At 40.0% G+C, this 12,483-nt stretch overlaps 1 protein-coding gene across 4 annotated transcripts in view; it reads right to left on the reverse strand.

Annotated features, from left to right (window-relative positions):
• Positions 1-1,468: 1,468 nt before the first annotated feature.
• The window catches only part of atp9b (ATPase phospholipid transporting 9B), a 62,556-nt gene continuing 51,541 nt past the window's right edge, over positions 1,469-12,483 (reverse strand). For 2 of the 4 annotated variants that reach the window (XM_079655355.1, XM_079655353.1), the window contains 11 exons: positions 11,360-11,458; positions 11,166-11,255; positions 10,046-10,190; positions 8,116-8,180; positions 7,659-7,814; positions 7,412-7,476; positions 7,045-7,153; positions 6,036-6,093; positions 4,207-4,410; positions 3,383-3,415; positions 1,469-3,117 (listed from right to left, as the gene is read on the reverse strand). In XM_079655355.1, the coding sequence (XP_079511481.1) occupies positions 2,981-3,117; positions 3,383-3,415; positions 4,207-4,410; positions 6,036-6,093; positions 7,045-7,153; positions 7,412-7,476; positions 7,659-7,814; positions 8,116-8,180; positions 10,046-10,190; positions 11,166-11,255; positions 11,360-11,458 (1,161 nt within the window). In that variant the 3' untranslated portion in view covers positions 1,469-2,980. The remainder of the gene's footprint in view (positions 3,118-3,382; positions 3,416-4,206; positions 4,411-6,035; positions 6,094-7,044; positions 7,154-7,411; positions 7,477-7,658; positions 7,815-8,115; positions 8,181-10,045; positions 10,191-11,165; positions 11,256-11,359; positions 11,459-12,483) is intronic. The other 2 variants (XM_079655356.1, XM_079655354.1) reach the window with 1 other exon arrangement.

Here is a 12,483-nt window from a genome sequence, read left to right on the forward strand (position 1 = left end):
GGAACTACCGGACCATCCTCCGGTGAAATCCTCAGATAGTCGCCCCGCCTCCTTACTGTGTATCGCTCACTGATTGGACGATGCAGTGCATGCACTGATCTGTTGCTTCTTGACATGAGAGCAGTTTACCAGCGGAGTGAAGAAAACACATGAAACTCACTCCTCAGTTTATACTGCGTTACACGGAGTAGAGCATCATTTATACCGCTCACTTTAGCTGTGACATCACAACCTAATGGGGGTCCTGGCAGCTCCTTTAAAGGCAGTTTCTCAAAACAGAATGCATGCATTTCACCAGGAGCGTCGCCTGGGCTGGGCATCCGGGGCTTTCGCAGAAAATCTGTTTGGAGTTCTGTTTCACATGGGTGTTAAAATAAGTATGCATATATCTTAATTTTGCCCTCAAAGTGCACCAGATTGATGCTTTTAACTTCAATATTTAAAAAAAAATCTTCACGGGGGAGAATGGACCCCCCAAGAGGAGGTGAGGACCCTCTAGCGGAGGTTACCCCCGTTTACACCTACAGTATATGCCTTGAGCTGATTATCGAGCCTTCATTGTAACAGTCGCCGGTGTACTGTGTTTGCGTGTGGGGAGTGTTGCAGCAGAAAGTTCCACTGTAGCGCCCGGTACCTTAATGTACCTTAATAAACTGTGGGCTAAACCCGAATGTTTCCAGATCCAGGAAACGCCCTTGCATTTCACTGTGGATTTAGAATTTTAAATGAATAAATAAATGATATCACAAAGTTTGACCCAAAGTTGTTCCATAATTCCAGCTCAGATTTTGACCATGAAAAGGCAAATTAAGCGGATAAATTGGCACAAGCTAAATGTTTTTAAACAAACATCAGTAAGAACCATCACTACCACAGACATATAACACAGACTGCGCACATGTCACCGGCGTTGATTTAGCATTTTGACACTCTCACAGTATTGTATGGCTTCTAGATATGCTTTATAATCAACATAAATCTCACTTAATATACAATGGGATCTTTAAAACATAAAAATACAAATACAATTTCAAATTTTATACAAATATTTAAAATAAATTAGCACTTTATCTGCTTTCTGATGCAAAAAGTTTGATTACCAAGTTATTCAACAGGGGGCTATTAAAGTTATATAAGTCTAAAATACAAATACAATTCAAAAACATATATGTATTGATGATATTTTAAATGAATAAAATAAATCCGAAAACAAGTGGGCAATTAATATAGTGGAGGATAAACTAAAATGTTTGCCTCTGAATTGTATTCGAGTAAAAGTATATATTAGCAGTATAAGTATTTCAGTGTAATACTTTACTTTGAGCCACATCCGTCCACATCCATGTCCAAGGTTTAGTCTCTACCTCCATCTAGTGGCCACAAGATGCACTTCATGGTGAATAAAACAAACTCTCTTGAAGAATTTCTGTTGCTATATAGATGTTTTTGAAAAAAAATGATATGTATAGAAACTGTTGTCTCTTTTTATTATTCATTTTCAATAACAATTGTATAAATAAAGACATACTGTTAGAAATCGCAGTGTAGGACAGGGAAAGCAAGTTGACAAGAAAGAAAAGTGTATACATTATCACATACACAGAACACAGGTCTCAGCAGGAAACACTTTTGGAATTGCTCTTCATAAGAATGTCAATCCGGAATTTAAAACGCTGTGTCGCAGTCGCACAACTGCATCATTTATTAGTCTTTTTTATTATAGTGTAGCTACATTTTACAGTATAGTTGCCACGATTTAAACTAACAGCCGTGTTTAGGAATGATCGACCTGAGTTTAACTCAACTATGATTCAAAGATATATGACAACCAGACTAATAATCATAGCTATAATAAATCCTGTTTACTGAAATGTATATTTAAAAAAACTGATTTAACACTGAGCTTAGATCATGCTCAACAATAGCATTACACAGAGGGAATGATAAAACTCATTCCTCCTCAAAGAGAGCTCAATGTTACCGTCTGCTACAGGAAAAAGTCACATGGAAGCCCAGGGGAGTCATATTGTCAGTAAAGGTCTAAAAATAAACAGCCGTCAGTGTTCGGGGTCCTTTGTTGTGACTTTTAAAGTGGTTTCCTCTTCGAAAAATGTTTTCTTTAAGAGAATTGCAGTTCCTCGAGGTTCACATCTGGCTGCAGAGGTAACTAAAACAAACACCTCTGATGATTGTTTATGTGAGATGCAGCTTCAGCACACTAACACACGTCATGATGAGGCACAAAGCGAGCGGCCACGTCCAAACAGGAAGTTTGGCAGACATCGACAAACATCGCAAATACACTAACAAAACAATGTTTAATGCTGCTATGGAGTGCTGGTTCATAATACAGAGATGATAATGTCATGCGCCGTCTTACAAAATGTAAAGGTCGCAAAGCAGCAAACGCACAGAAATACAGTTTTACCAGCATTTGTGAATGTCGTAATGTTTATCTTTAAAGAATTAGCGCAGTGAGGTTTTACCGTGACAGCATTAAGGATCAATGCTGCATGTAAAGGCTTTATTAACAGTAACAAAGAAAACACTTTTGTCCCTACTCAACTCAGTTAAAAAAATGCAGGCCGGCAACTGTAATTAATACCAAGAATAAAAAAACGACACTAAAACAATTCTAAACTTCACATATAAAAATGTAGACATCCAAAAAAATGCAGAACTGTATAAAATGACATTTGGATTGTTTGAAATGCGTTAAAACAAATAAAGGCAGATTGACCCTTTATGAAAAATGGGGTCTTAGTGCAGTCACTCACACCGTGTTGCCCTTCTTTTGCGTGACTAAATCCATCGTTTAGAGTCTTCCCATGTGCTCTGTTTTTTCAAGTAATCCCAAATCTCAGTGAGATAATCCGAAGAACTGATTCCCCTCCATTTTGGATTGTTCCAGTGGTTCCTTACCTGTCCATCACTGAGGATCGGCGAGTGGAAAAAGTGCTGACAATGGAAAGCTCATGGCTTATGAGGAGAGTTTGGAGTAGCTCGGGGGGGAGAACTTGCGTTTCAGGTACTTGATGATGTAGAGAGGAAGACAGCTGACCAACGTGATGGCCGACACCTTCCACAGGAAAGGCCACGTTGTGATGAAGGACAGGTCTGGGGGGGGGGGAAGAACAGCTTGAATACACTTTTTTTTTTGTGGTTTATTACTTCACGGGATTGTAAGCATTCAATCTAGTATGCAACTTGATCACAGGGCGATAAAACCACACGAACAGTGGAGAGACAGCGGAGAAGAATCCAATCACAACATGATGACACAAGCTCAAATGGAAAAAAGACAACATGATGACACAGACAAACATCACTGGGAAGTGCAAAGAGATACATGAGGAGATCAACTGACAGGCTGCCAACCTACCAAGGAAAGCTCCCAGGGACACCCTGCCTATGCCTGTCGCAAACATACAGGAGCATAAGAGAGCAGCAGAAACAGTGAGAGACAGGTTAGCAGTGATGACAGGGACAGACAGACGGAAGCATAAAAGCACAGAGCTAAAGCTACTGCACACCATTAGGAGTAGTGTTGTAGTGTTACATTAGATTCAAAACAAAGCAGTTACAGAGAGAAAGTGTCAAATGAATACTGGATTAAAAGGGTTAAGTGAAGATATGCTTCTACTATAGTGAAAAGCCAGAGCTATGTGCTACATGAAAGCAGACCAGAATGGATTAGCCAATGTATTCAAATTATATCTTATTCGGGATCTATTTCAATAAGCTCTAGTCATTTCAAAGTCTGAAATGTGAGGATTTGCTTATTTTCTTTGTCACATGTAATAGTAAACTTTCTTTGGGTTTTGGTGGGCTGGTGGAACAAAAGTAGGGCTGGTGGAACAAAAGTAGCAATTTCATAATTTTAACTTGGGTTTTGGGAAATTACATTAATAATTTTTCTATATCTTTTGACATTTTAAAGAGAAATAATGTCACAACATTTATTTATTTAGAAAGGAATAAGCAGATGAATCTATAACAAAATGTAAGTTAACTGACATTTTTCCAAAAGCCTTGTGTGGGTAACTTCTCTAATATTTATTTATATATTTTCAGTTTTCATTAAACTTTGACACATTCAATTATTCAAACTCATTTCATAAATGTATTTTTTTATTAAACAAATAAGCTTTTCTTTTAGTTTCCGAGGTTTTCAAAGATACAAGCGTGGAGTAAATGGAGACCTACCGAAGTACTCGTTGAGGAAGGCGAGGGAGGCCAGGTAGCAGCCCAGGCTGAAGAACTCGGCCACCACCATGAGCCAGTGCCAGGTGCGGATGGTGAGTGCCACCATCAGCAGCTCCGTGATGATGAGCGCCGTGAAGGAGATGGCCACCACGTGCACAAACTCAGACTCAAACAGCACCAGAGCGCCGTACATGAGGATGCCCCCTGGTGGCCAGAGGAAACACATCAACCACATGATATTACCAGAACACATTAGTGATGGAGGAGGCGGATTAAACAAGGGCTGTTGTTGAATAATATTTTTGAAAAGTTCCTTAGGGAGTGAAATGACCCGGAAGTACCGTGATAGCCATGATAATATATTTTTGAATTTTCTAGGTGATACGAAAGGAGCTTCAATGCTTCCTTTGTTATCTCCTGCAGCATAGGAAACACCGGACCATCCTCGACTAAAGGAAAGGAGATAACGCTGTCCCACAATTCCTTGCAGCCGGGTAACATTTTAAGTGATGCAACATTTTGCCGTTCACAGAAACAATCTATTGTGGCCAAAAAAGCATCATGTCAGTTACACTGCTTATTTAGCATTTCCCCTCTTGTCAAAACTTGCTAAAGTGCTTTTATGTTCCACTCATACTTATTGGGACTAATAAATAGGGTAATGTTGATACATCTGAGGGGAAAGGAGGTTGAGGGTGAGCACCTGCTACCATTTCATATCATCAATTGTTTTTTCATTCAAACCTTCATAAACAAATTGTAAATAATCTTTTGCCTGTCCACGTTTATAGAGCCCGCAAGAACCATCTTGATATGAACACACGCTCTTTTCTTAGTCCCTCTATGGAAGATATGGGGGTTTTCCCACAGCATCAGTAACATCTGCTTTCCACTAGAAGTTGCACCGTCTCAGCACTGTAATTGTCTTTTCCTAAGTCCGGATGATTTCTCATTCACATCTTTCGTTAACGCAAGGACGTTTTCACTGAGGTTAGGAAAAATGGTTAGGAAAACACATAAGACCTGTTTTAAAAAAAAAATAAGATCACAGCCCAGGATTGTAAAGAGAAGGTTGTGTCATTTTTAAAGTTGAGGCAAGGATGTCTGGAGATAAGGACTGATTTAATAACTTTATAAGAGTTAAAGGTGCTTCAGTGAGTCTGTCTGATTAACATATTTTAGTATCCAGACACTCAGTCATCTTTAGGCGCCTGCTGTATCTTGATAGCTCTTCATTCTGTCATAACCAACACAAATTGAGCTCAATGGCCTCTAACGAATCACATAATTGCTGCTTCATAGTCTCCATACAGCACATTCCAGCGAGTCAAACTCTGTAATAAATTAAGCTAGATTGGCGGCTAATATTTTCCTCCTCCTCCTCCGCTGTCGTCCTCTCATATCGTCTTTACATTAACCTGCCCCCCCAACCCTGCCCACCCCCTACCAGAGACCTGGTATTGGCCTTTAATTAAAAAACCCCGAGCTGTCAGGAAGTCACGCTCCAGCAGGAACATAGATCTTTCTCACACGCTGCATGGCTTAGCGATTACAGAAATATCGATTTACTGGACGGACAAAAGCCCTCATGTAAAGGCGGATGGCGGTTGGAAACCTAAGATACTGAGAAAGTGACCGTCCGAGAGTTTGAAGGGGGCCCGGGGACCCTGGTATTAAGACACGCTAGAGAGATGATGAAATGGTGGTTGAAGAGTTGCTTTGACAGTCTACAGTAGCAGACTGCACATTCTTTACAGACAAGCCATACTGTACCCGGCTCAGTTACAGATATAAGAGCTATTATGTTACTTTTAGAATGAGCACCTTACCTTGATAGATGCTGATCAAAACCCAGATGAGGAATGTCTTGAAAGATAATGAACGCCCCTGAAAGAGAAACATCATCCATAAGTGGAACACATATATATGATATGACTTGATGTTAGGGAGAACATTTGCAGAAAATAAACTTTAGATTTAAAAGGTCAGGATTTGATTAGATTTTTCAAGCACTGATGGATATGGTAAATGGTATTTATAGCGCTTTATCCGGTCTTTAAGAATCCTGAAAGGGCTTTACAGTACTATATGTACAGTAGTATACAAGTCATCATTCACTTATTCATACAGAGCTATGTGGCACTTGCTAACATTCACACACATTTACACAACGTTGGCATCGGGAGCAACCCGGAGTTAAGAATCATGCCCAAGGATACATCGACATGTCGACTTCGAAGGCTGGGATCGAACCTTCCTACGACCGCACTACCTCACAGCCAAAGTTGCCCATGATTGTTTCCAATTGTTTGATGATCAAAAGGTTTTTTCTCCCTTAGGGTACATCCACACAGCAGCGTGCGTTTAAGCTTGCCGGTGGGCCGAGCCGGCGTGCGACCAACAACCAATCACATTCATCTCCCGCCCTGGACACACAAGCACGCGGTTTGATTGGCTAGAGCTTGTACTGGCATGTGATTTGATTGGCTGGCGCTTCCGTCAACGCTTGAAAAGTTGAACTTTTCTCAACTTTCGAAGCGAGCAACGGAGGCAAAGCTTCAATGCGGCGCTGCCGTGTGGACGTAGCGTTACACCTCACTAATTAAAAAATAAAATCTTTTAATGTTTTTGAAAAGTGCTGATTCAGGCTACCGCTAAGTGTTTTTTACCTTCTGATGCATGTAAGTAAGTGTGGGTGAAGAGAAGAAAAAAAAACAAGGAAAATGGCCAATCCTGTTCTTGATTTTGAACGTCAAATCAAAAGCTTTGGATGGATTTCTAATTTAGAATGCATATCGCAACACTGTAAGTAATATATTTAAAAAAAGGGCACTGTACCTTGGTGAGGTCTTTATAAAGCTCTGGGTAGAGAAGAGCCATCTCTGGCTTCACATCTTGGTCCAGAACCAAGGAGAAAACAGGGAACATGGTGTACATGGTGGCATACCTGCACACAACAAAACAGGGTTAAGATGGACCACATATTTCCACAAATCTGTGCTGTGTTACCGTAAGGCTGTTGCCATATTAGCCATCTTTAACCATTGCATTTGGTTGTCCTAAGACCGTTATATAGAGGTAATAGCTTTGTGATGCTAAACAGGCAAGTTAGCGCCTTGGCTACAATAGGAGTATCTGTGAGGTGGCAGATACATTTAAAACAATACATTTTTACAACATTAAGACATTTGGAAAAGGTGCATACCCAACCATGAGGAAACCCTGGTACAGTGGCACAGAGGCAAAATAAAACACAGAAGAGAAGACCGCCTGAGGAAAGGGAACAGAAAAGGTGTCATAAAGTCAGTTATTTAAGAATTATATTGGCCACAATGTGGAAAATTGTCTCAGGCTTGAGCACTGAGTAATAATTAAAAGCAGGACCACTTATTTAAAACAGGCATCAAGGAGAAAACGACTTAAACATGAATATTGTGTGAGTGTTTTAATACCTGCATGGTGGAGATGATCATGCCTCTGTGCATGACGAACTGACCCAGCGCTGCAGAACGCTTGTAGCTGTTCCTGCCGTGAACCATGAGCAGGCGCCCGATGTGTTTAAACTGGGTGATGGAGAAGTCTGCAGCCAGAGATGCCTGCTTCCCTTCCTATTCACACACACACACAATTAGAAAGACGCAGTTGTAAAACACCAAAGTGTTAAACCATATACTTCTGAAATTGTATTAAAAATGATCTAAAGTTACAGAATGTGTCACTTTGTTCCTAGTTACCCTAAAGTTTTTACAGTTTGGTATAATGTGTGGCCTTGCAGGAATAATATCTGTTTGACTTAAATTAAGTGTTTGATAAGGTTTTTCAAGATCATTGCAGTTTCTTTGACTGAACCAACTAGCTCTCTTGAGATCTTAATCAAAATCTGTTTATGTAGTAAATGGAGTTCTTTACCTTTCCTTCAATTCCAATACCACAATCTGCAGCCTGGATCATACTGACATCATTTCCTCCATCACCTTTCACAAAAAGAGAAAAAACAACATAATAATTGTACAATATTTGAATCTGGAAAAGCTCGATTAAAACGTATTCGTATTGTATTTAAGGCTGTAATTGTGGTGAAGTATGTCCCATGTCCTCTTGTATGTTGTGTTTGTGCCATCTCCTGTAAGCCAAATATGATCTGAACTGAATTAAAAGATGCACACTTTGCTGGGTGCTTCTGTTAGTGAGCTTTGACTGCCATCTTGTGGATAAAAGAAGTACAATATATATCAGGGATGAAAACACAAGTATGGTGAAAAAAGAGAGAACTATTTGAAGCAGAAAAAAAACAACGTAATATACCATCTGACAAAGGCCTGTGCTATAATGCTTCAATTAACTGGCTATTCTTTATAATATACTCAGATCTATAGGAGACAGAGATGTTAAGTTATAAATCAAGGGTTTTTATTATTATTTACAGCAGGGGTGGGGAACATTTTTCCTTTAAATTTTTTACAACATCCTCAGAGGGCCCTACAAATTATTGAACTGCTTAAAAAAACTAAAATCACAGCCAATTAATTTGGCCTTTCTCTCATGCTGTGCAAAGAAAAAGCTACCTCTTAATCCAGATATCTCACAATGACTCGCGCATGCACGCACGCACGTGCATGGTTGTGGCAGAAAGATATGGACACAAGATGTGTGCAAATGTATTTAGTATACTATCCATGTGAACATGATTTAAGTGGGGGGGACCTAACCTCCTCTAGTGGGGTCCGGGGGCATGCTCCCCCGGGAAGAGTTTTTTTTTTTATATTGAAGTTAAAAGCATCAATCTGGTGCACTTTGAGAGCAACATGAAGAGATCTATGGATACATCTCAACATCCATTATGAAACAGAACTGTAGGCAGATTCTTCTTTTTGGATATTTTACAAATCACTCCCCTTTTAAACTCTATTCTTGTTATTTTTAACAACTTTTTTGTTACTGTCATATTGTATTTTATACCTGTTTTTCATAAAGCCTCTAATGTCTCATTAATAACTATAATGATCATATCAAGGTGTGCCTTAACCTCAGTGAGCTGAGGTTATTTGAGGCTCTCAGGAGAGAGCTCTCTTCCACCTGGTTGTAGAAAAGCTCTTTAAATTCGTTAGCATAGCTAGCTAACCAGATGCTAATAACAACAGATCGCCACTGTGCTTACAACTAAAGACAGCCACGCAAACACTGCGGTGTGTACGGCTCCTTATGGGTACTGCAATATTTGAAGAGCTGGAGTGGCGTTCCGGTGCTCTCCGTCAGCACTCTAGTACACTCCTTTCCGACGAGACATATACCACGTGAAGACACGTTACGCTCGTGTTGTGTTCAAGGAACCTGCCCTTGGCCAGGAAAAACAGGCACTTGCTTGTTTAATTATTTTGCGGTCTAGATTTCTTCTTCTTTTTTGAACTGAAAAGTTGTCCGTTAGTCGGACTGTCGGACTGACGGACGGACGGACCCCCCCCCCCCCCCCCCCCCAAAACGAAAACTCTTCGGTTCTCCGCGAATTACACAAGTCACCCAAATCAGCGTTAAAAAAGCGGGAGGCGCCGAAAAGCGATTAATTTGCATCACTGCAAATTAGTCGCTTTTCGGTATTTACTCCGGTGTCTGTGCATTGTTAGCATTTGATAGATATCAATGCAGGCACAACTGGGGTATGGCAGACAGTTTGAAGGCAAATCAAAACTTTTAACCAAATCCCCATCCAAAAGATAATAAAATAAGTCACTGGATGGGTATTTAATTCATCTGTCCAGCCTTTCCTCCCTAAGGAACTGAGCTGTACACAGACACTTCCGTGTGCTGCAGCTACATCATGTGTCAGTCTGTCAGCCCTCACCTATGGCACAGGTCCTGTTGGCTGTGTGCTGCTTGAGGAGCGTGACGATCTGGGCCTTCTGGGTGGGGGAGCAGCGACAGCAGACCACCGCAGGACACTGACACGCCAGCTCTACAAACTCATGCTCGTAATAGCGCAAACACACCTGCAACACAACACAGATACACTTTGGTTGTCTTTGTTGTAATTGCATTATCGTTTTTTAAATCTGTACACAGGAAATCTGAGCTAAGATACAATACATAGATTATTGAACAATTAAAGTTCTACAGATATTCACGTGATCTCTTGGAATAATTTATCAGTCGGACTTGAATGCCACACAAGTGAAAACACTGATTACAGTACTGTAAAGCCTTTTTGGAAAGTAGGTGGCCATTTCATCTCCTAGACAATCTTAATTATCTTTTACCTTTTGTACCATAGAAAAATCCCTTTAAGGCCCAATAAAAGCGATACACATCCAGAGTCGGAAGAAGTACTAACATAAAAGTCAAATATACTTAATATACTTTAGGTTCAAAAAGTTAAAGTATGTATCTTGATGAATGGCCCATTGCAGAATGATATCTATTGCATTATGGTGTTCATCACTGCAATGTTGCACTGAGTAAAGTTGGTGTTTATTTCAATTACTTTACATGCTGCTGGGTAGCTTGAACTGTAATAAAACATCATGATTTGTTGTTTTCTTTTATTATAAACTCTTATCTGCAAAGAAGCTAGTAACTAAAGCTGTAAAATAAATGTAGTGGGGTAATAAAAGCTTCCATTGTAGTGTATAAGTATAAAGTGGCATCAGGTAGAAATACTGTACTGATGTAAAACAAGTCCAGGATCATAACAATGTCTTATTTTTTTGTTCGGCACATGATATTGACAATTAGCTGTACCTGTGACTTTCTTTAATTTATGTATTTTTCTAAGTTAAACAAAAAACAAGTAAAAAAAACAGAACTTTTCTAATCTTTTAGCCTCATAAAAAAGGACTGATATGATTGATTTCCTCTCCAAATCTTCAGAGCTCTGGTTAAAGTGTTAAGTATCGGTTTTGGCTGCATCCTCAGCATCATCTGCTCCTTTAGTAAACATTACTGTGTGCTGCACTGTGCTGTAGTACCTCTAAGGAGTCTCCAGAGATGACCAGAGCACAGTCATGCTTCCTCCTGAAGGCGTTGAGCTCCAGATGGGCCTCTCCTCTGCTGGAGATCTGCTCGAGAGCCACACAATACAATTAGCCGTGAGGACATTAGGCTTTTAGTCATTTCCCGATACATAAGTGCTTTGTGATAACATCAAAGGGAAACAGTGTACCGGCTTGAACACATGGATGTCTTGGGTTCTGGACACCAGGTGGGAGCTTTTGGCGATGCACGTAGCCGTCTCAAGTTTATCCCCCGTTAGCATCCAGATCTATAATTCAAGAAAGAGACACAACTGGTTGCTCTGTGTACTCAACCTGAGATGATGCATGTGTTGCATGCTCTTAGCAAACAGGGACAATCTGAATCAACAGGATGGAGATCAGGGCAAAAGATAATAACCATGAGAAAGGAAATGTTAAAAACACATTTTGGTATATTACAACAGCAAAATGTTCCGACTACTCTATGTCAGGGCTAATAAAAAAAAAAAGGAAATCTTTTTGGCTTTTCAATTATCAAGTTCTATTATTTACAGTGCATGACATTAAGGATTTTGGGAGATGAACCACCACAATATTACAATTTCAATTGTATTCTTCATTTCACTTGTTTGTGTTTGCTCGCTTGCATGCCCTGCATAGCTATAATAAATACTTAAGTTGTTGGTCAAGACACTTTCCATTTGTTGAAGGCAAATGCCTTCCCAGATGTAAAAAAGTAGAAAACATTAAATTCAGTTATAACTGCCAAAACAAATATTATTTACGCTATTATGGCCCCTGTTAAAAATGTTTGTAATGTTATCTACTGTAAGTCGGTCGAAGGAATGCCTCCTCATCCAGAAGCTGACCGAGCAGACCCGAGCAGCCGAGTGCATCCGCGAAGCACACACAATGGCGACGTCAGAGTTCCCGTTAGCAAACAAATCTAAATCTCTTTGGTCAAAATGTCCGGTCAAAATAATTTCCCTTTAGCGCAATACCGCTTCAGTTGCGCCACTTATGTGACAGACAAGAAGAGTATGTGACAGACAAGAGTAGTCAATTCTAATGTCTAACACGTAATGTGGAGAAAGAGATGTGCTGTATGGGTTGATTGTGCGTTGATCTGTTGCTAATGCCTTGGGGTTCCGGAGGGCATGTAAACAAATGCATGCTGCGCTATACTTTGTGGCCTCAACCAGTTGCATAGCGACACTTATTTTTTAGGTCATGGTGTCTTTTAATAAGCAGGTAGTCATATCATTAGCTAAAACTAGCTGGATCTGATCGATATGGACATAAACGCGAGTCA

Source organism: Notothenia rossii (assembly GCF_949606895.1).
Source record: "Notothenia rossii genome assembly, chromosome: 10".
NCBI classification, from domain to species: Eukaryota; Metazoa; Chordata; class Actinopteri; order Perciformes; family Nototheniidae; genus Notothenia; species Notothenia rossii.